At 42.4% G+C, this 27,974-nt stretch overlaps 1 protein-coding gene and 1 long non-coding RNA gene across 2 annotated transcripts; both read right to left on the reverse strand.

The window, feature by feature from the left end:
* Positions 1-2,416: 2,416 nt before the first annotated feature.
* LOC308380700 (uncharacterized protein) lies at positions 2,417-11,273 on the reverse strand (the record flags this gene model as incomplete). The annotated part of the gene is made up of 2 exons (XM_080858105.1): positions 2,417-9,014; positions 9,585-11,273. The coding sequence occupies 2 exons, from the start codon at positions 11,271-11,273 to the stop codon at positions 2,913-2,915; spliced, it is 7,791 nt and encodes a 2,596-aa protein (XP_080714231.1). The 3' UTR covers positions 2,417-2,912.
* Positions 11,274-11,504: 231 nt separating this feature from the next.
* On the reverse strand, positions 11,505-27,924 carry LOC308380834. The gene is made up of 4 exons (XR_013969023.1): positions 27,804-27,924; positions 21,143-21,197; positions 11,996-12,056; positions 11,505-11,576 (listed from the first exon to the last, which is right to left on the reverse strand). It is a non-coding gene; the product is annotated as an uncharacterized lncRNA (long non-coding RNA).
* Between the last annotated feature and the right edge of the window lie 50 nt (positions 27,925-27,974).

Here is a 27,974-nt window from a genome sequence, read left to right on the forward strand (position 1 = left end):
AGTGTCTTTGATGTTCTACCCTAACCAAGAAGCTAACATAATTAAGACTGCAACAGCCAAATAGTTCAGCATCCACCCAACCATCAATGGTTCACAAGCAGGCCCAGATAAGCCTGGCATCTGAACATGCAGTTCATATCCCAGAAGTGTTGAATTTGTTGGATATTGGTAGGTTTCACACTCCAGGCCATGTTAATTGATCCCAACACGTAGCCTTAAACACACCAGGGGTTTGGATCCAGGGCCCATTAGACCTGATTCTTGGCCTTTGTCTACAGTCACAACAAGATAGTTGGAGCCAGGCATATTAGTGTTTATTGTCCATTGTCAGTGCCTGGCATTCACACCTTTTAGTTTCTAGCATCCTGCCACCCCCCTTACCAATTGTCCACACTCTCTTAACCTAACGAAAGAGTGACACATTTACATCTCCATTTCCCCCCAAACCATTCCCCCAGACAAACACCTGTGGGTACTCTTTAATGCCATTTGTTTAGTATGTTAATTCCGTATATGAAATACAGAATTATGTTACCGTTCAGAAGGAAGGCAACCAGAGAAGCCCGTGACAAAGACCTTCCGGATCCTTAGACCCATCACAATCCGTACCACCATCATATGCCCACCCTACACCTGTCTATCCCTTTCCGTCCCTCATGCCTGCCTTCCTATTGAGGCTCCTACTTGTAGTCAACCCTGTTCCAGTCCGAAGCTGTGCGCCTGCCTGGGTCATCTTCTCTTGTTAATACTCACCCTCATGATGTTTCATCAGGTGTTCTTGGTGACCAGGTGGCCACATGGCTTTAATTGTAGTGGTGCTGTTACTATTGGCAACAGGCCCCCTGGGCCCCCATGTCCTCCAGCCAGCTGTCTCTCCAAACTAGTCACATAGGACAATCTTTCCTTTGTTTCACGCTGTTTTCCAACATGATTAACAGGTTTATTCGCTGTCTTCTTTATTTCTTTGTTTTTTGGGAGGTTAGTTAGTAAGAGAGAAAGTATCTTTATTTGTAAATATTATCGAAGGTCGTCATTTATTTATAACTAAATTAATTCTGTACATTCATCATAATTATATACTAGATAAAGCCTTCGGCAGTATGATTAGACTACACAAAGCAATGCTTTTCTGTTCCCTTATATCTATTTAAAAAATCTTCCCTTTAAATGTATTGGCATAGAGTGAGTCTCATATGAAAGGCATGAGGTGGTAGTTGATGGTATTTTTGTCTTTGACAGGGTATCTTAATGTTTACAGATTAATTAAATTAAGTGATACTACAAAAGACTACTGTTCTGAATAGTCATAAACATGAATGGCTTACACAGGACATGTACAGGACTTCAACTTGCAAGTGAAATTGATTTATAGAAATGCTATACCCTATTAATACAAATGTTACGTTCATATCCCTCAAAACCTTTTGTCCAAAGGACACAATGAATTGAAACTTCCCAATTAGCGAACAAAACAAACTTCTTCAGGATTCATAAGGAGCAATCTGAACATTTTCTGACCAGAATTATTTGTGCCAGTTGTTTGCCATGGTGGAGGGTGACTGTATTCCAAAAAGTTTTTACCTAGATACTATATTACTAATCACTAAGCTGCTGGTTGGTTGGATGGTTCATTCAAAGACACTGATCAACATAGTACCTTATCCAGGAAACCACTCTTATGTAAAAGGCCAAATAGAAAACATAAGCAGAGACGAGGAGGTTTGATGAGCACAACCGTTTCTGGACATTATTGAACTTATATTATTGTGCTATTTTTATGTCTGTACCATCTGTATTTGTGTGTGCTTGGCTGCTATGATGATGTAATTTCCCTCTGGCGTATAATGGTCATCCATCCATCCAATAAGAGCCTGATATGACTAGTTTTTTTTTGTTTTTGTTTTTAACACTTCTTTTATTGTTTTTTATCTTATTGTTTTTTATTTTCTTTTATTTCATGTATATACATATATTTTGCTAAGTGTATTTGTTTGTGTGTTTATTTTAGATAATTGAATGTTTTCTCTGCACAAAGCACATTGTGTCTATGTATACCATACCAAATGTGCTATATAAATAAACTTGAACTTGAACTTGATATGAACGATATCCGTTTTATTTGCCAACTGATCTCAAACCAATATTCATGTCATACAGAAGGAGAACAGAAACACCAGGCTAACAGAAGCCTATTCGAAATACAAATGTAGTCATGAAATGTCTCCATCTTAAAATCATTTTTTTTCCATGATCATATTAAATATGCAAGTGCTCAACAGCTTTAACATCTTTGAATCAAAGGCAACATTTCAAAACATTCTCGAGAGAATAAAAGAAAATCTAAAAAAACTGAATGTAATCTCAAAAATTCATACATCTCAAATAACACTGAAGGCTTAACATCTCTTATTTGCCGTCTTTTAATGAACAAGGGAAGAATAGTACAGTACACGGACTACAGTAAACAAAAATGGTTCAAGGTTCATCAGTTGATGAAACCCACCATTGAGACTATGAACAAAGGATGAACACTTTACGTGCTTTTAAGGTGGATATCGTCAAGGCATATAAAATGTACTCTACATTTTAAAAAGTTATTCGATATCCGAATCTTCACTGCACAATTGAACAAACCAAATTAAAAACAAAAAAAAAATCAAGTCATTTTTATATACAGTAAGTAATTATGTGTGGTAATTGCTAGCTAGCTACTTTTATGGTTAGCAACACCACTGAATATGTACAAGACTATACAGTATACAAACATCTCAGCTCTGAATAGATCCACCTTAACATCCCATGAAAGTTGGTCAATTAGGCTAAAATCTGCCATCAAAAACACACTGAGGACAAGGTTATATCTCTTAAAAAGATGTTGGGTGAATTTAGTTTTTACAGTGCGGAATCTTTTTTTATACTTGGTCAGTGTGTGGATTTGTAAGAGCGGAACTGGTAGAAGAGGCAACAGCTACGTGAGTGCGTTCATGCTCTTCTAGAAGGTGGAAGGCGGCAAACGCTTTGTCACATTCTGTACATTCATACACAACCTCACCCACGTGAGACTCTTGATGCTTCGTCAGGAGTGAAAGATGGCCAAAGGACTTATAACACATGTCACAGCGGTGAGCCCCCCCAGTCTGTTTGTCTTTCTGTTTAGCATGCTTCTTCTCATGTCGTAACAGATGCTGAGCCGTGGTGTAGTACTTCTGACAGACAGAGCACTGGAACTCTCGATTTACATGAGTTTGTTGATGAGCCGAAAGGGAACTTTGAGTGTCAAAAGACTGTGGGCAATCATCACAGCGAAACGGCCTCTCGTGTATAAGCTGATGCTTGTTGAGATAGCGCCTCTTTCCGAAGCCCTTTCCACAAACGTGACATTTGTAGGGACGGCATTCTAAATGTACCCTTTGATGCTCGCCAAGATCCTCTTGCGAGGAGAAGCGTTTTTTGCAGACTGGACAATTGTAGAAGTCCTCTCCCACATCAACCTCTTCTTCCTCCTCCTCCTCATCAGCCCTTGAAGCCCTCGAGGACTGCTTAAGTGATGTGGGGGACGACAACCGCGGCGCTGTACCGTTTTCGATGTGTGAACGTTGACGCTGCGCACACTGGTGCTGCCTGAAAGCATCACTGCCCAGAAAACTCTCCCCACATTCTGTACACTCATACTGGGTCGTTGCAGTGAAGTGACTCTGCTCGTGGTCTGTCAGTTGTGCTTTTGTTGGAAAAGTCACATTGCAAACTTTGCACAAGAAGGAATGTATGGTAAGGTGATCAGCCAACTCCATGGCTTGCGAATAACTTTGGGGGCAGATGGGACATTGGTATATATTGTCAGGATTACTGCTTTCAGCTTCTAATTCGTCCCCGCCACCAGCTACATCTACTGATTCCTTCTCGTTCCCATGACGTTTTAAATGGCTGAGGAAGTGATGCCGATAGATGAAATTCATGTGGCACTGATTGCACTGATAGCGGTATGGATCTGACAGCTGATGGCTAAGCTGATGCTTTTTTAGATGGGTGCCACACAGGAAGTGCTTGTCACATGGGCACGCATATGGACGCGTCTTCGTAGCTTTACATCCATGTTCAGAGAGTTGTTCTGAATCTTTAAATCGCATATTGCAAACCGCACAGCGATACTTAAAGACACCCATCTGCTCCTGACTGCAAGGGACAACAGAAGAGGATGATGTCAGAGGAGGCGTATTTGACGGTGGAATCAATGAGGGGAGCTCTTCTTCCTGTTCGCTGTGGATTCTGCGGTGTTCTGCTCGACTTACTTTACATGAGAAAGTGCGGTCACAGAGATCGCAGGGGAAATTCTCTTCACGATGAGTGGCCATGTGCTCGGCAAGTTGAGAGGGGCCAGTGAAGCTCAGATGGCACTTTGAGCAACGATGAGGACGGCTCTTGCCATGCGAGTGTTTGTGCTTTCTTAGGGCGAAGAGCGAGACAAAGCCTCTTCCACAAGTCTGACACTGAAATTCTGATTTGTGGCTCCGCTGATGTTGTTGCAGGTTTACAAGCTGGACGAAGCATTTCCCACATTCTTCACATTCGTGTGGTTTCTCGCCCAGGTGGCAGCGTTGATGATCCTCAAGGCTCTCTGAGGTGGAGAAAGTTTTGCCACATACATGACAAGGAAAATATGGAGCAGAGTCCGAGTCGTCATCTTCACTGGCGTCATTTTCATCCTTGGCGTCACTAACGTCACTCTCTTCATCAATGTTAACTTCAATGTCAAATTGATCTACTGAGGCGCCCTCTCCTTTGTCATTTGTCACTAATTTGTCAGAATTAGTTCCAAGCCCGTTAGGATGCTTTAGCCTATTATGCCTGACATATGACTGTTTGGTTAAGTAACTCTTGTTACAGGGGTGGCAGGTGTAATCTTCACTCTTGGGATGGGACATTGTAATATGTAGATTTAAGGACTTTTGAGACCAGAATCTTAAATCACAACTAGAGCAGCAGAAAGGTCGATTGGGATCATGGCACTCTTTGTGAGTTTCCAAATCAGATGGAAAGCGGAAGGATTTTGAACAGATGTGACAAGTATGGGTGCTTTTTATGCCGTGTTGCATGCTCATGTGTCGTGAAAGCGCACCTGCTTTATCAAAATCCTTGAAACAAATAGTGCAGCGTGGTTTTTTCCCTTTAAAAAGATCTTCGCGACCATGGTTCTCCAAATGACTGATAAGCAATAATCCATCTGTGAAGCTCTGATCACATTCGGAACACTGGTACTTGTTTGCCGTCATATTAGCATTGTCTGAGATATCATCATCATGACCTGTACTCTGCTCTAAATTTCTCAGTAATTTCTTGTTACCATCTTTGCAGGAAAATTTGGTCTGCAGAACTCCGGTTCCTGTTGTATTTGAACCTTTGTTAAAGACTAGGACAGCACTTTTTTCTTTAGACTCTGGCTCTTTAGATATGTGTGCTGGGTTGAGACTGTTTTGAACCATGGCTGTTTTGCCTTCACACTTTCTCAGATGCTTTTTTAGAATTTTCTTATTCCAGAATCCTTTGTTGCACTTAGGACAAGAGAGAAGGTATTCTGCTGTATGTGTGCGGATGTGCATGCCACGTCCACTGTTGTTAAGAAATCGCATGGGGCAGTGTGGACAAGGATATGGCTTTTTGTCATTATTCTGGTTATCCACATCAGTCTGTACCGGGCCTGCCTCATCGTATTCTTCAACGAAAGTCTCTTTTTTAATGGACACATCATGTAGTTTCTGTGACGTATCTTCTCTATGTTTACTGAGAAAATGTTGCTGCAGTTGCGAGAACAACAAAAATGTTTCGCTACAGTTGGTACAGGAGAACGTCTGAGCTTTTGTAGGGGGGCTGGAATTTGCCTGTATCTTATTTTTGAGTTCTCCATCATTGGCAACACAATTTGATTTGTGGCTTTGAAGATCTTCTTGTGGGAACAACTGGCCACATCGGTCACAGAGCGCTCTTTCAGTGGCTTCTCCTTTCGAGGTACATTTGACCAAGTGTCGCTGCAAATAGTCACGCCGGATAAATCGATCACCACAGTTTTCACATCCATAGGGCCTCTCTCCAGTGTGGAGACGGGTGTGTATCTGTGATTGCCCTCGATCCTTGAAGCGACGGGGGCAGTAGGCACACTGAAACTTAAATTTATTTGAATAATGCCCTTGTATTCTCTGCAGAAGTTTTGCCGTCTCCCTGCACTGCTGTTCAGTAACTTTGGCACTCACAGTCTTTCTAGCACTGTTTGATGAGGCCCTTGTGCACTTCACCCTCAAAGTGTGTTTCTTCAGAGCATCCAGACTAGTAAATGATGATCCACAGCGTTTACAACTGAATGGTTTGTTGGTAGTATGCACTAGGGAGGTATGACGGGCCACATTTCTTCTACTAGAGAACTGCTTTGAGCAGATGTTACACTGGAAAGTTTCCTCTTGTTTTATTTGTAAAGAATTTTGCCAGCCAGTCCCGACAAGCTTAGGACTTATCTTGGAGACACGAACTTCAAGTTTTTGCTTGCTCCCTCTGCATTTATTTTGATGTACTATAAGATGATCGTGTCTGGAAAAACCACTCTTACATAACTCACAGCGGTAAGGTTTCACATCTGTGTGGGTTAGGATGTGACGTCTGAGGTTCCTGGCTTTGGAAAAGTTCTTATTACAGAACTTGCATGGGTACTGACCATCGGTCTCCATTTTGGCCACTCCATCTTGAGGAGTGGTTTCCGTTGGTTCCGTTTTCAAAACTTTCCGAAGGGGTGCCGATCTCCTTCTGAAAATCCCATCACAGAAAGCTTCATGCTGAAGATATCGCCTTTGACTTGCGTACTTATGACCACAATGCATACATGCGTATGGTTTTTCTGCCGAATGTGATGGAAGATGTTTCAGCAAATAACTTCTGTATTTGAAAGACTTTGGACAGTGAGGACATTTGAACGGCAGGCTTTTCGCAACTGTCCCAGTATTTTGTGAGCTTTTTTTAATTTCAAGATTTGTTGGCAGAGCAGTTGCCTCACATTTTTTCTCATGGACATTTCTATTGTCAACCCGACTGAAAGTTTTCCCACACTTATTACATGGAAACAAAGTAACTGTGTTGGAGCCCTTTCCACTGCATGCCTTCTCATGAGAGTCTAGTACAGTTTTCCAGTAGCATCTTCCACATTTGGAGCAAGGGGCAAGTAGCTTTAACTTGTGTCCATTCAAGTGCTTTGTCAGACTACTAGTCCATACAAAGGATTGCGGGCAATATGAGCACTTAAACTCCTTCTTAGCTTTATGCGAAACACGTTTTACTTCTTTATGCTCTGCCTTTGCGTTGTCCTTTTTATCACATTTCTTCATGGCCACCACCTTCCCCTTGCAATGCTCCATGTGCGTCATAAGGGGCTCCTGCCGCTGGAAGCACTTGCCACATTTTTTACAAGGAAAAGGTTTCTCCCCTGTATGAAGGCGGATGTGGCGAATTAGGGCACCGCGACTGCTAAAATTGCGTTTACAGAACGGGCATTTTAATGACGACTCTTTCGGCAAGTGACTTAAACAGTGATCGCTCAGTCCTTTTGCATCAGCAAACGATTTTTGGCATACAGAGCACCTAAATTCTTCTTCGCTGGCTAAGGGGCTCTCGTGTTTTTCGGGCGGCTCTTGAACTGGCTTACTTGTAGCCTTCTTGGCTGGATTCGTCTCATTCTGCTTCTGCTTGTCATGGATCACCAGGTGCCTAAAAAGCCAAACAGGAAACTTAAACTCCAACGGGCAGTCGGGACACTTCAGCATTCCTTTGTTAGCATGAGACTGCCTATGCTTTATCAAATCAGCGATGGTGGGGAAGACTTTCTTGCAAACAGAACACGGCACCTTCCTTTTGTGGGAGTGGGTGTGGGCAATCAAGTAAGCATTCTTTTTGAAACTTTGACCACATTGCTGGCACTTGTAGGGTTTTTCTCCCTTGTGCAGGGACATGTGTTTCTTCAATGAGAGCGACCCCGTAAAACGTTTTCCACAAACCTGGCAAGACACACTATGACCTTTTTTTGTGTCTAACGACTTTTCTCCTTGTCTCTCCTCTGAATAAGATGACACTTTCAAATCATCAGGATTTGCAGTTCTGTATCCAACTTGCTTTCCAGTCTTAGCAAATAGCCTATGTTTCCTTGAATGTTTGGATAATCCGGAGGAATGAGCAAAAACAGCTGGGCATAACTTGCATTTAAAGTATGTGCCGTTGGGTGATTTTTGCATCTCTGAAACTATTGGTTTCGGTTTTCCCGCCAAACGATTTTCCCTCTTTTTTTCTTGCTTCATCCTGGAGATTCCTTTGGCTTTATACTGTGGGAAGCAGATATTTTTTAAATGTCTACCCAGATTGCAAACAAGGGTGAAAAGAGCACCACAAAGTGGACACTTAAACCCACTGGCTGTCTTCCCCTTCCCATCAACTTTTGTGTACTCTTTGAGGCACTGCAAACGCAGATGTCGGAAAAGGTTGTAGGAATATTTGAACACACGAGGACAGAGTGGGCACTTGTATCTGGAGGCACTGGTCTCCTGTGCCGTGTCCTCAGGGTACTGTTCTTGTTTGTGTGGCTCTGGGCTCCCTGCAGACTGAGCCTCGTCGCAGATTTTGGGAATCCCATCACACCGTTCTCTTCTGTGTTTATTAAGGTTCCACGAGTATTTGAATGCCCTGGAGCAATCTTTACACTCGTAAGGCTTCTCATCAGAGTGCGACCTCATGTGTGCGTTGAGCTGTGCACGAAGCTTGAAGCTTTTATTGCATATTTTGCAAGTGTTTGATGGGGATACTGGGTCTCTCCTGTAGACATCCACCAGCTTTACATAACATTCACGAAATATTCCGTGTGAGGTCTTGACAGAGGTTTTCATCATTCTCTTTTTTGCCTTTGGTATCACTTCCCTCTCCAATACCTCAGAAACAGATCCCGACTGGAGACATCTATTTAATCGTTGGTGCCTGTACAGGGAGCTAGTCTGGGAATAATACACGCCACATCCATCACACCTTAATGTCGCTGTCTTGCCCACATGCTTTAGTTCATGCTTGCGAAATGTATCAAAATTTCTAAACCTAAGGGGACAATGTCTGCAGTGATGCAACCCATCTGCCTTCTTTGTGAGCTTTTGAGAGTCTTCACTGCTCCTGTGCTGTCTTGGTTGTGGAAAGACCAGCTTATTTGGTTCACAATTATGATGTCCATGACACCTCAATGTCGCTGTCTTGCCCACATGCTTTAGTTCATGCTTGCGAAATGTATCAAAATGTCTAAACCTAAGGGGACAATGTCTGCAGTAATACAACCCATCTGCCTTCTTTGTGAGCTTTTGAGAGTCTTCACTGCTGCAGTGCTGTCCTGGTTGTGGAAAGACCAGCTTATTTGGTTCACAACTATGATGTTCTGCAAGTTGACAACTAGTAAGATAGCACCCACAGGCCTGACATAGCTGGAAATAGAGCTTGGAGTGCTGAAGATGATGATGTTCAATAAGAGGATTTATACTCTCTGCAGTTCCACTGCATTGTGTACAACGATAAATCCCAACCTGGTCATAATTTTGCTCTTTGTAGTCTAAAACCACAACAGGATCCAACTTTCTCTTCATGTTACGTGAATCTATCAGTCGTACAGCTTTAACAAGGCGATGGCTCTCATTTTCATTTAAACTGGATTCACTCTTCCTTATGTTGCCCTCCTGTTCGGTTACAACTCCACTTAATTCAACGTTATCTTTTGGCGCTTCAAGTATGCCTTGTGGTTCACTGTTGCACGTACCCAACATCATCGAGTCAGCACCGCTGTCTACTGCTTCTTGCTCATTTTGTCTAGGTGGTTCTTGTGTTACACATCTTTGTCCTGGTAGGACTTCGTTTGGTTCCCCACAGACTGACAAATCTGCACTCTCAGAGGTCCTTAGTGGGTTGCAGCTGGAATTTAGGCCGTTTTCTGACTTTTTCAGGCAGGTTTCAAGAAACTCAAAACTACTGCGCTCCATCTCGAGACCACTGCTGACATGACGGTCATCCTCTCCCTTTTTGAAACCATTATCAATCTCCAATTGTATGGCCTCTGTTTGTGGTGACAGTGATGTGGTATTGTCTTGGGGTGATGTGGGACCAGGAGTGGGGACAGAGGTTTTTTGAAGGACTTCTTCTGTGGACTTAACAGCATTGTCAGTTGTCAGTTTGCCCATATTCATGAAACCATTATCAATCTCCATTTGTACGGTCTCTGTTTGTGGTGACAGTGATGTGGTATTGTCTTGGGGACCAGGAGTGGGGACAGATGTTTTTTGAAGGACTTCTCCTGTGGGCTTTACAGCATCGTCAGTTATCAGTTTGCCCATATTCATGAAACCATTATCAATCTCCATTTGTACGGTCTCTGTTTGTGGTGATAGTGATGTGGTATTGTCTTGGGGACTAGGAGTGGGGACAGATGTTTTTTGAAGGACTTCTCCTGTGGGCTTTACAGTTGTCGGTTTGCCCATATTCCTGTCCACATTGCCATCTACATTTTGGAAATTGCTAGGAGTAGTGCAGGTTTCAGCGATCATCTCATGGACCTTATCAGTATTGAGTGGACCATCCCCAGCTTTTTGATTCTCAAGCACATGATCTGAAACACTTTCAGAAGCAATACACAGATCCTGTTCGAGAGCTTGTCCTTCCTCCTTAAGAATGGACGTCTCTTGATCAAGTTCTGGGCTACTAACGTTTGAGTATTGATCCTCTTGTAAACGCTCCTTTTTTATCTCACAACCTAGCACTGCACTTTCACAAACGTCCGACATCATAGCAATGCCGTTGTCTTGGTCTGATTGGCATTCCAAATTACTATGGTTCTTCAGAGTCTCCTGGGTTTCTGCAATTTGTGTTGAAGCCTTCTCATCACAATTCAAAGTCCCTTCATTGTGGTGTTCCGAGCAGCTACTAACATCCGAGTACCCATCAGGAATGTCTGGTGTCAACAAATGAGGGTCATCTTTTGGGCCCTGTAATTTTTGGTCTACATCAAAATCTCGGCCAGTTTCACCTGAAAGAAAAGACTTTGTGGGAGTAAATGCTGTACCATCACCGTCCTTTAAAAGGTCTGTTGTGAAAGAAACAGTCTTAAAGTCTTCATGAGTAGTCTCCTGATATATTCCAGAGGTATGGTTGTTCTCCTGCTTCAAAAAGCCTTCAGCCTGAACCTCCATGTTTTCTTCTGGGTCCTGGGGTTCTCCCAAAGCCATTGGATCAGGAATCTGAGTTTGGCAGCATGTATTCCCTTCATGAGTCATGCTGTCTGGACATCCAGGATGAGAGGAACCTTTCAGTGGCCAAACCTACAAAAAGTAAAACAAAAAATTATAAAAAATAAAAAAGTATTAATGGCCAGAGCATAGTGTTCAGAAAACAGGGTATCCATTTAGTATTATTACTGAAAGAACTGAACAAGTACAAATGACCACCGCAACTTACCATAAACATCTACTTTTTTCCAACTGTAGTCTCACAACCACAGGAATCACAAATGTGAACTTCATTCAGGGGACCTAAACACAACAAAAACGGTTAAAACAATGTCTGTTTTAAATATTCTAAGTAAACTAATGAAGTATAAACACGCCATAGAAAATGACCCTCCCACCATGAAGAGCGTATCATTTACAACCAATTATAGTTAAATAAATAAAAGTAATTAGTGACACTAAAGCTCATGGCCTCTTACACTCAGGTATGCACCTGAAATAGGTATACATAAAATCAAATATTTAATAAACAAGGAGTTGGATGTGCCAGGGCTACATATTGCTCACATATAATAACTTTGACTGTGGTAGAAGACAGGAACAAGGTGGTAACTCAAAGGGGAGAAGAAAAGACGCTTTGGGTGTAGTCATGGCCTTGGGAAGGTGACATACTAGTAAGATGATCCATTTTGACAAGAATGCGACCTCAAATAAGCCGTTACCTGTTGAACCACTCCTTTGAAACGCGGTGCCAGGTCACAAGTCCACAGGCCAGCAGAGCCCCTGTTGTGAGGGAGAGAACACAGCACAGTGTTATGGGATGTTCAGTAGCCAATGGCAGACATATGGAGCAGTAGATGCATGAAAGCCCTTGTAAATGGACTGAATTGTCAGATGAAATCTGTTGTGAAAAGGGCTCATGCACTTGGGGACGAGGGAGTTTAAGGCTGATTTATGGTCAGAGACGTAAGCGTAAGCGCAAGAGCAAGAGGCCGTGCAAGCCGCTTGTGCGTCTTTTCACGTCTTGCGTGCGTCGGCCACCTTTTCTAGATTTGCGCCATTTTTTACGCAAGCCTTTTGTTCTGGGTGTGAATTGCTTGGCAACACACACAACCATTAAGGGAGCATGAATTGCTATGAGTAAATTTTGCGCAACAATGTTATTGGATTAAGACCCTGTGAGGGGCGTTCACTGCACTTCAGTGCACCAGTCCCGCAAAGGTGAAATTTGGTCTAAATTTGGGTGGGAATATTTATCACATTAATGGATTTTAAATGTCTTAAACCAATCCAAATAACCCTTGAGGGCAGAGAAGAAAGAGGAGGTTAGAAGTAAAACTCCTGGCAAAAATTATGGTAAAACCACACTCAGAAAAAAATATTTTACTACCTAGCAAATAAACAAAATCACAGATGAAACAAAACCATTTTCATTTAACAGCAAAAAGTTTTGGCTAAGAGTATTTTATTAAATGCCATATTTTTTTTCCATATCAAGAAGAGGAAAAAGCAAGTCTACAGCGAGCATCTAACCAAAAACCTGCTAGCCACCTCTGCAAGGGAAGCAACACAAGCAAGAAATCGCAGAGACGACCTGCAACTCAAGGAATAGAGCAGACGAGTCGTCCGATCTACACGGCACAACATCGACAACATCTCAGCTATGACGATCACCAATCTACAGTACCAGTCAAAAGTTTGGACACACCTAATTTTTTGAGCAGTATTTTCTTTACTTTTATTATTTTCTACAAGGTAGATAACACTTTTTTGGTTTAGAACATCATTCCATATGTGTTCTTTCGTAGTTTAAATGTCTTCAGTATAAATTTACATTGTAGAAAATAATAAAAGTAAAGAAAACACTTGTAAGGTGTGTTCAAACTTTTGACTGGTACAGTATGTATTCTCTTCTCTTTGCCTTAGTTATCACCATTGGATCCACCAGCACAACCCCTTTTCCCCTAAGGACTGGTAACTCCAATATAACATCCTCCGAGAGCAACTTCTCCCAACCATCCAGGAACAACTTGGTGATGAACAATGCCTTTTCCAGCATAATGGAGTACCTTGCCATAAGGCAAAAGTGATAACTTAGTGGCTCGGGGGACAAAACATCGATATTTTGGGTCCATGGCCAGGAAACTCTAGCCTGGCCATTACCAGCCTGTGACTCCATTTCATTCCGTCTTTCAGTCTGGGCCAACCCAATGCATTTTGGTTTCCGAGATGGGCGGGTGCTTATCTTGAGGTTTAAAATCATTGGAGTTCCCTTAACCAATCAGCAATAGGGATGCAAATGATTAATCGACTTTAGATTAATTGTCGATTAAGAGGTTGCTCAATCAAAATGTATTAATCACGATTAATCGCTAGAGGGCGCTAGCGCGAGAGACCGGTTGAAAACAAATGTTCTCTGTGTAATGCGGTATTGAAATACAATAGTTCCACTAGCTCACTCAGTTACCATTTGAACACCGTGCATGCTTCTGTCCTGCATGGCACGACCAGTTCAGCTGGTCAACCTAAAAATCACAGCTACACTGTATTATACCTTCTCTCGCTTACTGCCGCGAGTTATGGCTTATAGTCTTAAAACTCAGGTTAGCTAATAGCTCGTTAGCGGGCTAGCTCACTGAGACTTCATAGAGTTAGCTACCTAGCTCGTTAGCGGGCTAGCTCACCTTGCTATGAATGTGAATATCTCTGTCTACTCCCGCGCTAACGTGTGCCCGCGAGTTTGGCTCATGAGAGTAAGTAAGTAAGTAAGAGTTGAGTTGGCTATTTAGCTTGATAGCGGACTAGCTTACTCAGGCTTAATGATTAGATACCTAGCTCGTTAGCGGGCTAGCTTACCTTTGCCTGATGGCTTGTCATTAAGAATGTAAAGTTACTCTATCCCTCACTACCGTGAGCGCGAGTTAAACTTCAGAGAGTTGTGTTGGCTATTTAGCTTGTAATAGCCTAGATGCAGTTTCTTCATAATCTATAGGCTCAATAATATTCTGTTTGGCTCTATTTCATTTCTTCTATTCTTTTTTGTTTTATGTCTGTTTCAAATGCAAGAACTGAGCCAGTCCATAATTTATTTCTTTTTTTTTTAATTAATGAATGGATTTTGTTATACCATAAAAAAACTTTTCTGCTTTCTTTTCCTAATGCATAATTACTTGAGGAATGTATAATAGAATATAATAGAATTATCATAATGTAATGTAATAATAATAGGGCCTATTTTTAAAGGCCCTATTGAAGCACTGAAACTCAGGTGAAAAACGCCGCTTATCAATTAATCGAAAGTCGATCGATAAGATTATCAACTAATGATTAATGAATTAATCGATAATTTGCATCCCTAATCAGCAACGTTTAGTAAGCATTCGGTAGATTAATCTCTTCCCAAAGCCAGTTGGGAGAAGAGCTACGACGTCCTTTCCAATCATAAAACTTACAAGAAAATACTCTTGTTCTCCTTTTAATTTTCTGATGTTCTCGAGAGTTGAGACAACTTTTCCGATAGCTTTTCGTGTCTTTTCCTCCAAGGCGAGTTTTGCGTCACAGCTCTGAACTGTTCGCTGATTGGTCCTACAAAATTTTGAGTCCTGGAGACGATTGTCAACGGGGTTAGGCCAGACTGAGTATGAGCTTGAAATCAATTCAGGCGGAAATACGTAGGCTGGTGTCACCAGGCTAAGGATACTCCCCAGACAACCCCTTTTCCCCTAAGGACTGGTAACTCCACTATAACTGGGCGTTTACAGATACATTAGCATACTCACTACTTGGCTAAGCATACGACTATACAAGGGATATTGCGAATATTGCTTCCCAAAAACATAGTGTCTTTCTTGGATCACTAACAATTTCCCTCTTCTAACTTGGCACCGTAATAGCATATACATTGGACTTAACATAGCCACACATGCAAAGAGAACACTCAAACTTTATGCTGTATAGGCGCGTTCTTTGTTCATATCACATGTCAGTTCCGCGTGCATGTATGCACGTTCGTAAACAAAGATGATCAAACAAAGGAACACACATTCTTTATGGTGTGCACACTCGAGCACACAAACTAACACACACGCCTTTTTAAGTAATCAGCTAGAGATATTTAGTTAGATTACATATTGTGTGTTTTATTTCTGATCATTACGTTAATAAATGCTTTGATTATACAAGCTGGTCTTTTTAATGTTAAACAAGAATGAATACTGCTTACTTCCAAAGACCTTCAACCTTTGGTTGTCGTTTTAATTTCAATTCCAAATCAGAAAAAGTTGGGACGGTATGGAAACTGCAAAAAATAAAAATAAAGCCAGGAAGGGCCTACTCCTGACGGAGCAAAGATGGGCCGAGGATCACCATTTTGCCAACAAATGTGTGAGCAAATTATTGAAATGTTTAAAACAATCTTTCTCAAAGAAAGATAAGCAGAGATTTGAATCGCTCACCCTCCACGGTGAATAACACGATGAAAAGATTCAAGGAATCTGGAGTAATTTCAGTGCGCAAAGCACAAGAGCGCAGGCCTAAGCTGAGAGACTGTGGTCTCCGATCCCTCAGACGGCACTGCATCAAGAACCGTCATTCATCCATAAGTGATATAACCACATGGGCTCAGGATTACTTTGGCAAACCTTTGTTAAGCACTACAATATAGTTGCATCCACAAATGCCAGTTAAAACTGTACTGCGCCAAAAGGAAGCCTTATGTTAACCGTGTCCAGAAGCGGCGTCAACTTCTCTGGGCTCAGAGGTATCTGGGGTGGACCATCACACAGTGGAAACGTATTTCCGGTCTTTTTTTGCTTGCTCCAGAACAAAGAAGCAAAAGGACCATCCAGCAAAAAGTCCAAAGGCTAGGGTTTGTCATGGTATGGGGTTGTGTCAGTGCCCTTGGCAAAGGTAACTTACACTTCTGTGATGGCACCGTTAGTGCCGAAAAATACATAGAGATTTTGGAGCAACATATGCGGTCTTCAAGACGACATCCTTTCCAGGTATGCCCATGCACATTTCAACAAGACAAGACTATGCAAAACCACATTCTGCACACATTTGAAAGTCTTGGCTGAGAAACACGGGTGTGTGGTTGCTGGACTGGTCGACCTGCAATCCCGACTTGCCCGGCATAGAGAATGTGTGGTGCATTTTGAAAAGCAAAATGCGACAACGAAGACCCCTTACCCTTGCACACCTTAAGGCTTGTTTACAGGAAGGAATGGGACAAAGTTACACCTGAACCGCTTAATTACTTGGTGTTTTTAATCCTTAGACTTAAGTGTTTTAAAAGGAATGGCAACATTACAAAGTGGTAACTGCTTTACTGTCCCAACTAGTTCTGTTACTTTTAGGGTTTAAAAAATATATATATATATACAGCCGCGGAAAAAATTAAGAGACCACTTCAAAATTATCAGTTTCTCTGGTTTTACTATTGATTGGTATGTGTTAAAGTAAAATGTACATTTTTGTTTTATTCTATAACCTACTGGCAACATTCCTACCAAATTTCAAATAAAAATATTGTCATTTAGATCATTTATTTGCAGAAAAATGACAATTGGTCAAAATAGCAAAAATGATGCAGTGTCTTCAGATCTCGAATAATGCAAAGAAAACAAGCTCATATTCATTTTTAAACTACACAATACTAATGCTTACACTTAGGAAGAGTTCAGAAATCAATATTTGGTGGAATAACCTTGATTTAAAATCACAACTTTCATGTGTCTTGGCATGCTCTCCACCAGTCTTTCACATTGCCGTTGGGTGACTTTATGCTACTCCTGGCGCAAGAATTCAAGCAGCTCGGCTTCTTTTCATGGCTTGTGACCATCCATCTTCCTCTTGATCACATTTCAGAGTTTTTTTATGGGATTCAGGTCTCGAAATTGGGCTGGCCATGACGGGGTCCTGATCTGGTGGTACTCCATCCACACCTTTACTGGCCTGGCTGTGTGGCATGGAGCATTGCCCTGCTGGAAAAAACACTTCTCAGAGTTGGGGAACATTGTCAGAGCTAAAGGAAGCAAGTTTTTCTTCCGGGACAACGTTGCACTTTGCCTGGCTGAGGTTTGTAAAAGACCATAAGGATTGAACCAAAGCGGACTGGAGGGTCTCCTAGTTCGTCTTCTCTGATGAGTCCAATTTTCAGCTTTGCCCAACACATGGTCGTCTGATGGTTAGACGGAGACCTGGAGAGGCCTACAAGCCAGAGAGTCTTGCACCTACTGTGAAATCGGACTCATCAGAGAAGACGAACTTAGAAGAACCTCCAGTCCGCTTTTTCAATCCTTATGGTCTTTTACAAACCTCAGCCAGGCAAAGTACAACGTTGTCCCGGAAGAAAAACTTGCTTCCTTTTGCTCTGACAATGTTCCCCAACTCTGAGAAGTGTTTTTTCCAGCAGGGCAATGCTCCATGCCACACAGCCAGGCCAGTAAAGGTGTGGATGGAGTACCACCAGATCAGGACCCTGTCATGGCCAGCCCAATTTCGAGACCTGAATCCCATAAAAAAACTCTGAAATGTGATCAAGAGGAAGATGGATGGTCACAAGCCATGAAAAGAAGCCGAGCTGCTTGAATTCTTGCGCCAGGAGTAGCATAAAGTCACCCAACGGCAATGTGAAAGACTGGTGGAGAGCATGCCAAGACACATGAAAGTTGTGATTTTAAATCAAGGTTATTCCACCAAATATTGATTTCTGAACTCTTCCTAAGTGTAAGCATTAGTATTGTGTAGTTTAAAAATGAATATGAGCTTGTTTTCTTTGCATTATTCGAGATCTGAAGACACTGCATCATTTTTGCTATTTTGACCAATTGTCATTTTTCTGCAAATAAATGATCTAAATGACAATATTTTTATTTGAAATTTGGTAGGAATGTTGCCAGTAGGTTATAGAATAAAACAAAAATGTACATTTTACTTTAACACATACCAATAAATAGTAAAACCAGAGAAACTGATAATTTTGAAGTGGTCTCTTAATTTTTTCCGCGGCTGTATATATATTTATATATATTTTATGTGCTGTTGACAATGTAGCACAGGTCAAATTCTGGTGCCCATATGAGGCTGGAACCAATTGTACCTACACTGATCTATTGTAGCCCATCAGCAGTCTCCAGATATCAGTTTTCCTTATACCTAGTTGTAACTGTTACTTTTATTTTAACTTAGTTTACAGGCCAAGACCAAGACTACAGTGAACATGGAACAGTGAATATTGGCATTAAGAGAAACAGTACAGTCTTATTTTGCACAAGCTTGATGTTGGGCTATGCTAAAGATATTTGCTTGCTAGTTTTGAAAACAAAGCCTAGCATGGCCATCTCTGTAGAGTTGCTAGAAAATACTCTTGGCCAATGGTACTGTTAGATTTAGGTGAATTTCGGGGGCTACTGTGGCGCAGCCAGTTCCCAGACCACATTCAGGCTTGATGCCCATGGAGGACACAGGTTCGATTCCGGCTTGATGTCATTTCTCCTGTCCACTTTTCTCCCTCTCATTTCCTGTCCCACTCTTCACTCAAAAACTATTGATAAAAGGCCAAAAAGCCCCCAAAAAAACAACAAAAAAAACAATGACACATACTGAAATTTCATATGCTATCTCATATAGACCAAGACATCAGACAGGCCCCCACTCTCAGTTTAAACAACACCAGTGGTCCACCGACAGAGCCATCAGACTTGGCTCCTGGCCTTTTTGTCTGAAGCCAGCCAGAACCATCAAGCCCGATTCCTGGTCTTTGTCTATGTTTGGAGCCTGAACTATTAGAACTTTTATCCTAACATCCACCTCCCTTGACCTCCAGACACACCCTATCCCTTCCCCTACAATTTATGTCATTGTTTAATATGTTAATTCCACACTATAAGAATTGTACCTTTCTATAAGAATAAGACTCTCCTTGTGACATGTGACCGGGCTGTCCAAGGTTTACTGCGCTATGCGTCGGAATAGATTTAGTTCAGCTAAGCCTACTTCCACAAGTCTGTTCCTCTGAACAAGCTAACTTGAAACCAAGGAGCCGACTTCTGTGTTTCAATCAAGGAATTCGCCAAGAACAGCATATTCTTTCAGTACTGATTGACTTGTTTTAAGAAATACAACACAAACTTGACAGTACCCTCTGTCGGTCAGAGACAAAAGACAAGGAAGTCATCAGGCCCAGATAGTGGGTCATCCTCCTGTCTGAAAGCCTGTGCTGATCAGCTGGCCCCCATTTTCACACGGATCTTCAATAGATATCTGGAGTTGTGTGAAGTCCCTTCCTGCTTCAAACGCTCCACCATCATCCCAGTCCCGAAGAAACACTACATCACTGAACTGAATGACTACAGACCCGTCGCCCTGACGTCTGTGGTCATGAAGTCCTTTGAAAGACTAGCGTTGACCCATCTGAAGGCCATCACAGGCCCCCTGCTGGACCCTCTGCAGTTTGCCTACCGGGCAAACAGGTCAGTGGATGATGGAGTCAACATGGGGCTGCACTACATCCTGCAACACCTCGACTCCCCAGGGACCTATGCAAGGATGCCGTTTGTCTCCCCAGGGACCTATGCAAGGATGCCGTTTGTCGACTTCAGCTCGGCATTCAACACCATCACCCCAGAAGTCCTCCTCACCAAACTCACTGCCAGTGGATCCCAAACTTGCTGATAGACAGAAAGCAGCAGGTGAGGCTGGGTGAGATAACATCCAGCACCCGTTCAGTCAGCACTGGTGCACCTCAGGGATGCCTGCTCTCCCAACTGCTCCTCACTCTACACATACAACTGCACCTCAGGGAACCCATCTGTTAAACTCCTAAAAATTGCAGGCAACACATCAGTCATCGACCACATCCGTGATGACGATGAGTCTGCATATAGGCGGGAAGTTGAACAGCTGGCCCTGTGGTGCAGTCGCAAAAACCTAGAGCTGAACACGCTTAAAACTGTAAAGATGACAGTGGACTCCAAGACCTGTACACCTACAGTCAGGAAACGGGCAGAACAAAAACTGCAGACCCCTCACATCCTGGACACAAACTATTCAAACGCCACCCCTCTGGTAGTCGCTACAGATCACTGTTCACAAAAACCTGCAGACACAAAAACGGTTTCTTCCCCCTCGCCGTCTCACTCGCCGAAGCTTACCCACTGTAGCATATATATTTATGCTTTAACTTCTTTCACTCTCCATTTCTTCTTTGCATTATTTGAAGATATTTATTACACATTTGTATTCGCCGAGTAGATAATAGTAAAAGACTATTGTGGTTGGCTTCCATTGAAATGGGGTTTAACCAGTAAGCGCCAATCATCACCGCAAGCCCCACCCATCAGTGTCGCACAGAAGTACCCACTCCAAAGGGAAAAGTTCCATTCTGAAAATGGCCCGGATCAAGTTTCTACAGGGTTGGTGGAAATACACACAGAGGTTTGGGCCTCCCAAAAGGGGTCCTAGAGATCTTTTGGAAGAAAACGGCTTAGAGTACGCAAGTGTTGCCACACCCTTTTCCTAAGGATGTCTCATTTGATTGGTTTGCTAAATTGACAAATTAAGCCCGCAAATGTGTTTCGCCGAATCTGTTACCTACTTGACTTTACCAATGCAGCTGGGGGTTCACTTACTTTTGCACATACACTAATACCATGTTTCATGTAGTTTTTTGTCTTCTCACACAATTCCCTCTAAACAAGTACATGCAACTGATAAACATAAACCTGACATTTCATCTATGGAAAATTGGTGATGGTGAAATCGAAAAATCATGGTAAAACAACAGAAAATTCTTAACTGCTCAAGGGGTTCACATAAGAAATACAACAGCACAAAAGATACAAAAGCAAACTCCAACAAATGATTACCTGTACTGCCGACAGTAGTGCCATCCCACAAATGAAGGTGTTAACGCCAAACCAGCTGTGAATAACAAAGAAAAATACATCAGTATTGCAGAAAGTACAAAGTTTACTTGGCATGCCTTGCAGGCTATTTAGGGGAAGGCCTGCTGTGGCGTTTTTAAACGGTGTAACTGGTTAGCTGACTAGCCAGCAAGTAGGCAATCTAGTCAGTCATCTTTATGCCAGAACTACCATTCCCTTAAATTCCCTGGAATGGATGGAAATGAGCACTAGTGAATGTTTTACGGCAGAGATAGTGACACACACACACACTCTGAATTCTATCTCTGCATTTTACCCATCCAGGGTAGTGATACACACAGTGATACACACAGTGAAGCACACAGTGAAGCACACAGTGAAGCACACTAACCCCGAGCAGTGAGCTGCTTTTGAGCTAACCTGGGGAGCAGTGATTGGGGTTAGGTGCCTTGCTCAAGGGCACCTCAGCCGTGGAAGTGGGCATGGAAGAGCAGTGCTCTAGCACTTCCCCCACCCACTTTTTTCCTACTGGCCGGGGATCGAACCGGCCACCCTCCGGTTACCAGCCCGAAACCCTAACCAGTAGGCCACGGCTGCCCACATCTTCCGATCTCATCCTTATGCCAAACTACTACTAACGATCATTCCCTTAAAGCAGGGGTTCTCACCTTTACGCCAGAACTATCATTCCCTTTAAGCAGGGGTTCTCATCTTTATGCCAGAACTACCTCTCTGTTAAAGCACGGGTTCTCATCTTTACGCCAGAGCTATCATTCCCTTGAGGGACAGTATTGTAACACTGTTTAGGCCTATATTCCAATCAGGTGACAATCCTGTCAGCAACCAACAAATCGGGCTTTAAATCTTTGTCTAAAAATACTCCCACTGCTTTCGTTATTACCTGCACCAAGGTTTTTGATGCCGTTTGTAAGGAAGATTATGCAGATGTACTAGCTTGATTTCCATGATGTCGATTCCAAAGAGTAGCAAACTCTGCTTCAGGTTCTCCTTCTCGGCCAACACCTCCCTCAGCTCCTTTTCCATGCTGTAAGGCTGACGACCAGGTGCTGCACATCCCACCCCTTTTGGTGATATAAAGTCTTTCTCCTCCCTCAATTTTCGATTTTAACCCTTTTGACTTTCAGCTTTTCCCATTCTACATTGCGAGCTTTATCCCTTTCAGCTGCGTGAGGTTTCATATTTTCATATTCCATTTTGCAAACTTTATCCCTTTCAGCTGCATCTCTAAGTAAATATGCTTGCCTCTGTTTGTTTTTAAGCTTTAGATTCTCCATTAGCTGCTCAAAATCTAACGCACTCATGCACTCCATTTTAAACCTGCCCAACTTTCCGATCGTCAGAATTTAAACAATAGCCCCGACGCAATCGTAGGTAGGCTATATCACCACCCAATTATAAAACCCCACAGACTAGAGCTTTCCCCACATCTATCTCCAAAACACAGTCCTACCTATTTCCAAACGTATTTCTTCAGTGTGTCCTCATTCAATTTGGTTGTCTAAACAACCCCAGCGCGTCCGACACATCCAATGAAAATAACAAACTCTTATAAGCACGGCCCAAAAAAAAAACTGCGGTAAGCGCCTCTTTACCTGCGCAGGGTTTCACGTTCGCTCTGTAGGTCTAACCTTCCTTTTCCCACCCAGTTAGCAACACCTGTGCCCACTTGAAGTAGTATGCACAACGCGTTTCTCACGCAACGAGAGCCCACAGCTGTAGTCACCTTTTAGAAATTACTTTCCTCTTTCCAGGCAACCCAATGAAAACTTAAAAGTGTACAAATTACAAATTGTCCACGTGCCCACGCCAAAAAAAAAGGCTAGGGTCGGCAGGTTTTTTTTAGGGTCGGTTGGGAAACAGGAAACATCATTTTTTTTCCCTTAGGCCTTACTGACTGTTAGGAACCTTGTCGACTTGCTACATTTTTCATCATAAACATCCCTGCCAATGTTATTTATGAAATGATTTGGCGTATGCTGTAACCTTACTGGTGTCATCCCTGTCTCACAAAGATTTGTAGTTTTTCCAGATTCCCAGAGTCATCGTCCTTCACCAAAATCTAACATCAGCAATATGCCTAACATTATGAATTATTAAATCTAACAAAATAAATACCCTCAACTAGCCCATCAGTGGCATCCCTGTAGACAGCTAGTAGGTAATAGATCTTTCGTTTACATTACAGCACTACTTCATCCGACACCTTGGACTCTCTTGCAGCAGGCTATGCATCTGCCACTCACACAGAGCTTTGTGTCTTTCTGAGCTCCCTTTTCCCCTTGTGATTAAGGTATGAGAAGCGCGAGAACTCAGCTTCTTTCATTTAAAAATGAAAGCTTAAGTTACTGTTCATATATTTTCTACAAAATATTCTGAAGGAACTGTGCTGACCCCGCCTCTTTTGGTTGCTGGGCAGGCCGTTTGTCTGTCTGTGTGTTTGTGTTGCAGATGCCCAGCAGGTGAGTTTGGATCGTCCGTGATTGGGAACACCTGGCACCGGTACTATAAGAGCACATCCCACTGGTTCCAAGAGAAGATTCTGACCAAGCATCAAACAGAGATTCAGAGAGAAGAGGGAAACTTTGCTCCCTACGTTCTGTTAGCGCCATGCTCATCTTTGCGTACTTGAAATATACAACAGTCCACCTATTAACCTAGCATGCATGCATGCATGCATGCACACACCCCGACATCACTGATTAACTGACTGCCACACCTCACAGTAGTTTTGCCTTCTAGAGTCCTCATAGTTTCTAATAAATTAACAGTGTTATGGTTTTAACTCTGTGTGACTTCAGTTATTTGTCATGTCTGTGAGCAAGAGCATGCCACACATTCAGCATAGGACAGCACTAGCTGGAAATGAACCAAGTTCAAGAACTTTGTGTTCGCAAGTGGACTGAAAATAAATGGGAGTCAATGGAGCTTATGGCACATCTAACCATAGCTATCTACGCACAATTGATGGCATCTCATTTACATCCAGCAGCACTAGTGTTAAAGACCTCCTACTTGTCTCATACATAAAACAGATCTCAAAGACCTCATTTTTGTATCTATGCCAAAATCAGAAAAGTTCTATTCCTCCAAGATACAGAAAAATTAATCCACGCTTTTATGACATCACAACTGGACTATTGCAAAGCGCTCCTGTCCAGATGTAGCAAAAACTCAATAAAGAGCCTCTAACTTAAACAGAAGACTGTTCCTTGCAAAAAGGCAAAAGCTAAAAAATATAATTCAGAGTACTCCTAAAATACAAAGTCCTAAATAAGCTTAGCTCCAAACTACCTCATGGAATTAGTTGTCCCCTACTGTCCACCAAGATAACTTTGTTGCCAGAATGCAGGTCTCATCTAGGAATATTCAAAACGCACAACAGGAGGCAGACCCTTTAGCTATCGAGCCTCCCTCCTGTGGAATAATCTTCCTGCTTCCATCCGAGATGCAGACATCCTTTCCATATTCAAATCAAATTTAAGACATTTGTCTTTGATGCATCCAATAGTCATGAATAACGGATCAAAGGCCAGTCACCGGTCACAACATTCTTCATTTCCTCTTGGTGGCCATGTTGTTGTTTCTAGCAGGAGTGGACTACAGACAGCGCATTTTGTGCTGTGAAGGAGTACCTTAACGTATCCTGGGGACAGCATACAGCGCAGGTTGCGGCTGTCGCCAGCCAGTTGTGCACTACTATTGTATCCTGCCACCCATACTATGCTTGTTAAGAGTCCCCACACACCGAGCTAGCCAACATTGTTAAACATAACTCATCACAACTTAACACATACAATTCCCAATAGCAATAAAACTGGGCTACAGAGAGCACATGTTGTACTGTGAAGGAGGGCCTTTACAGATCCAAGGTACAACATGCAACACACAGCTGGGCATGGTTGTGCATCCGGTCACCCTTGCCATCCTAACTTAGGCTAAGTCTGCACACCATGTCAGCCAACCATAACTAAACATATCTCTTCAAACCTTAACATAGACAAAATCCCCATACACAGCCTTTTCTTACAGTACTGTTCAAGAGGCCATTGTTCCTACTGGTTACTGTTTTCAGCCAAATGTATCTGTTTATCAAATTGATATCATCTAACCAAATGTTCTGTCTTATAGCATGATCTTATAGCATGAAGTACGTTGGCAGCTGAACTTTACCCACTCACTTTGTCTCTTTCTTCCCCTCCTAGTCTAGACCAGGGGTCCCCAACCTTTTTTGCACCACGGACCGGTTTAATGTAGGGATTTTTTTAAACAGAGCGGAATTGGTGCGTGAGAATCACCTGTTGCGATAAACCTGTATTTTAAGTATGACTCCTGGTCTTGTCTGTTAAAAGAAGCTTTCTTTTTTTGAGGTCGTAGGCTCCTCTTCTGGCTCCTTAGTTGACCTTTTCACCTTTGCAAAGAAGCTCTCCAAAGATGTTTTTTTTTTTTTTTTACTAAATTTCGCTAATTTGTGGGCTTATTTTTTGAGTGACGTTTCACTTGAACGAGACAAGCGTCTTGACGCGACAAAAGGCACAGGCGAATGTGACGTCCGGGAAAATCCGGTCGTTTTTCAAAATAAAACACCTTTCAGACGCTAATAATTAATTCAGCGGAATTGATATAAATTATTTATTCTTTCTGTGCGGCCCGGTAACAAATGCCTCACGGACCGGTACCGGGCCGCGGCCCGGTGGTTGGGGACCACTGGTCTAGACTACCTTTGTTGTGGGATCCTGCTGCAGTCTCTCCACCTGATCTACTTGCAGAAACCCTCAGCCTATACCTGCCCATCCCCACAACACATCCCCATACACTTATTCTACCCCAAACTCTGTGCTTTTACCTGCAATGTAAATAATTGTCACCATCAAAATAGTTTTCTGTTCCATTACTCTACTTAACTTTGTAATAGTAACCTGACGAGCACACTCCACTAAACTGTTTTCGAATAATCTCCCCATCTTATCCTCTATCAATTTTATATGAATCATGCTATGTTTTTTATGTATTGTGTACATTTATGCTAGCATGCTCATCCTACCCATCGGTTTCTTCTGCCATGTTCCTTATTGTTTCCCCTCCCCTTCTGCAACAATCCCTCTCCCTACTTTTTCGATCTCAACCGGGCTGGCTTCAAGCAGATGGACACCCACCCCCCCCCCCCCCCCCCCCCTTATGTGAAGTGGTTCTGCTTAAGGTTTCTTCCTAATTAACAGAGTTTTTCCTTGCTCCTGTCGCAAATGTGCCTGCTCCAAGGGGATTTTACATGCGATTTCACTGTTGCAGACATATTTAAAATGTCTGAATAAAATCATGACAGTTTTTCTAGAGTTGTGGCGCTTCAGTCATCTCAATCGTTTGGTGTAAGGTGGTCTTAAGTCTTAAGTCAATCTTTTTCTTGTCTTGACATTCTGATAAAATCAACTGTGTTAAATTATTATCATACGTTTTGAGTCCTGTGAATAGTGGCATGGACATTGTCAACAACCAATAGGTGAACTCTCTCCAGGATGAAACTGGAAAGAGCAAAGCGGCACAGGAACATCACTGGTGGGTATAGGAGTAGGCTCTGGGGCGGCCCTAGTAAGCTGCGGTTCTTTCTGTCTGTCCAAAAGGAGGAGAAACTGGTGAAGCTGTGGAATGAGCCAGAGTATCTCTAGCCATTTGTATATATGATTAAGAGTGGAGAAGAAAAAAATGAATGCAGCCAGCCTTGCATAATCTCAAAAGGAACCTAGCTGCAGTCTTAGTAACAGTGACTGAAAGACTCCCAAAATCATAGTCATAGTGACAAATTACATTGTATTTAGATGTGAGACCGCAACTAAGTAATTCTTTTCGAATCTATATCTGTTAATAGCAAGAAATAAGGCAACAAAATATGTTTCCATAAAGTTTTTCGTTAACTTATTAAGGTACACGTCAGTCAACTATGTGCAATGCAATATGTGAAATACAGCTTGCTTTGTTTGTTAGCCATCACTACCACCGTAACTAACATGTCCATATAAAAACAGTTAGATTTCAAACGGAACTTTTTAATTTACATTTCAGTTGCCCAGGGCCGTTGCACATTGTCGAGACAATAACTTGCCAAAGCTAGTACGGTTTCCAATTCCATCACCATTCACGTTTGCTAACTAGGCAAGGTTACCCTCCTACCAATCTGAAACTTCAGGTTGCAACTTTGGTATGCACCAGCTAGCTAGCTCGCTAGCCGCAGTGTATCAACTTGCTACCTGACTCAATCAGGTTACGTTAGCTTCTCGGGCTGTATAGGAAAACAACACTATGGACCAACCTATGTAGGTGCTGAAAACCAAAAGGAACAAATAAGCAGTCCGAATGACAATAGCATTCAAAACTCTGCAAAAATGTCGTACAAATGTCGCTAGCGCTACTACTTGTCATTATATCCGATCTTCGGTGTTTTCATTTATTAGCAAAGTGGTTGCATCGTTTAGTTGAGGTAGTCGTTCCTAATTATGCTAGCTGGCAAATGATGGATGCAATGCTAAGCTAGATAGCTAACCAGCTAGCTAGTTGCAATGTTTCTTCTGCTGCAATGTTTCTTCATCACGACCAATCTCAGTAGGTCAGCTCGCGACGTATCGCCACTTACCTTGGCTGGTTTAATTCAATAGTTCCAACCTTCCTCTATTCTTTCTCTCCTCAGAAGTTCGTCTGCGTGTAGTCCAGTTGGCAAAGAGTGCAGTCGGTTCGTCTGTATGATGTAGTACAATGTTTAGATAAATTGGTATTGTTGGACTTTCTTGCCGCCGTCGCCCATTTT

Source organism: Sprattus sprattus, assembly GCF_963457725.1.
Source record: "Sprattus sprattus genome assembly, chromosome: 19".
Lineage (NCBI taxonomy): Eukaryota > Metazoa > Chordata > Actinopteri > Clupeiformes > Clupeidae > Sprattus > Sprattus sprattus.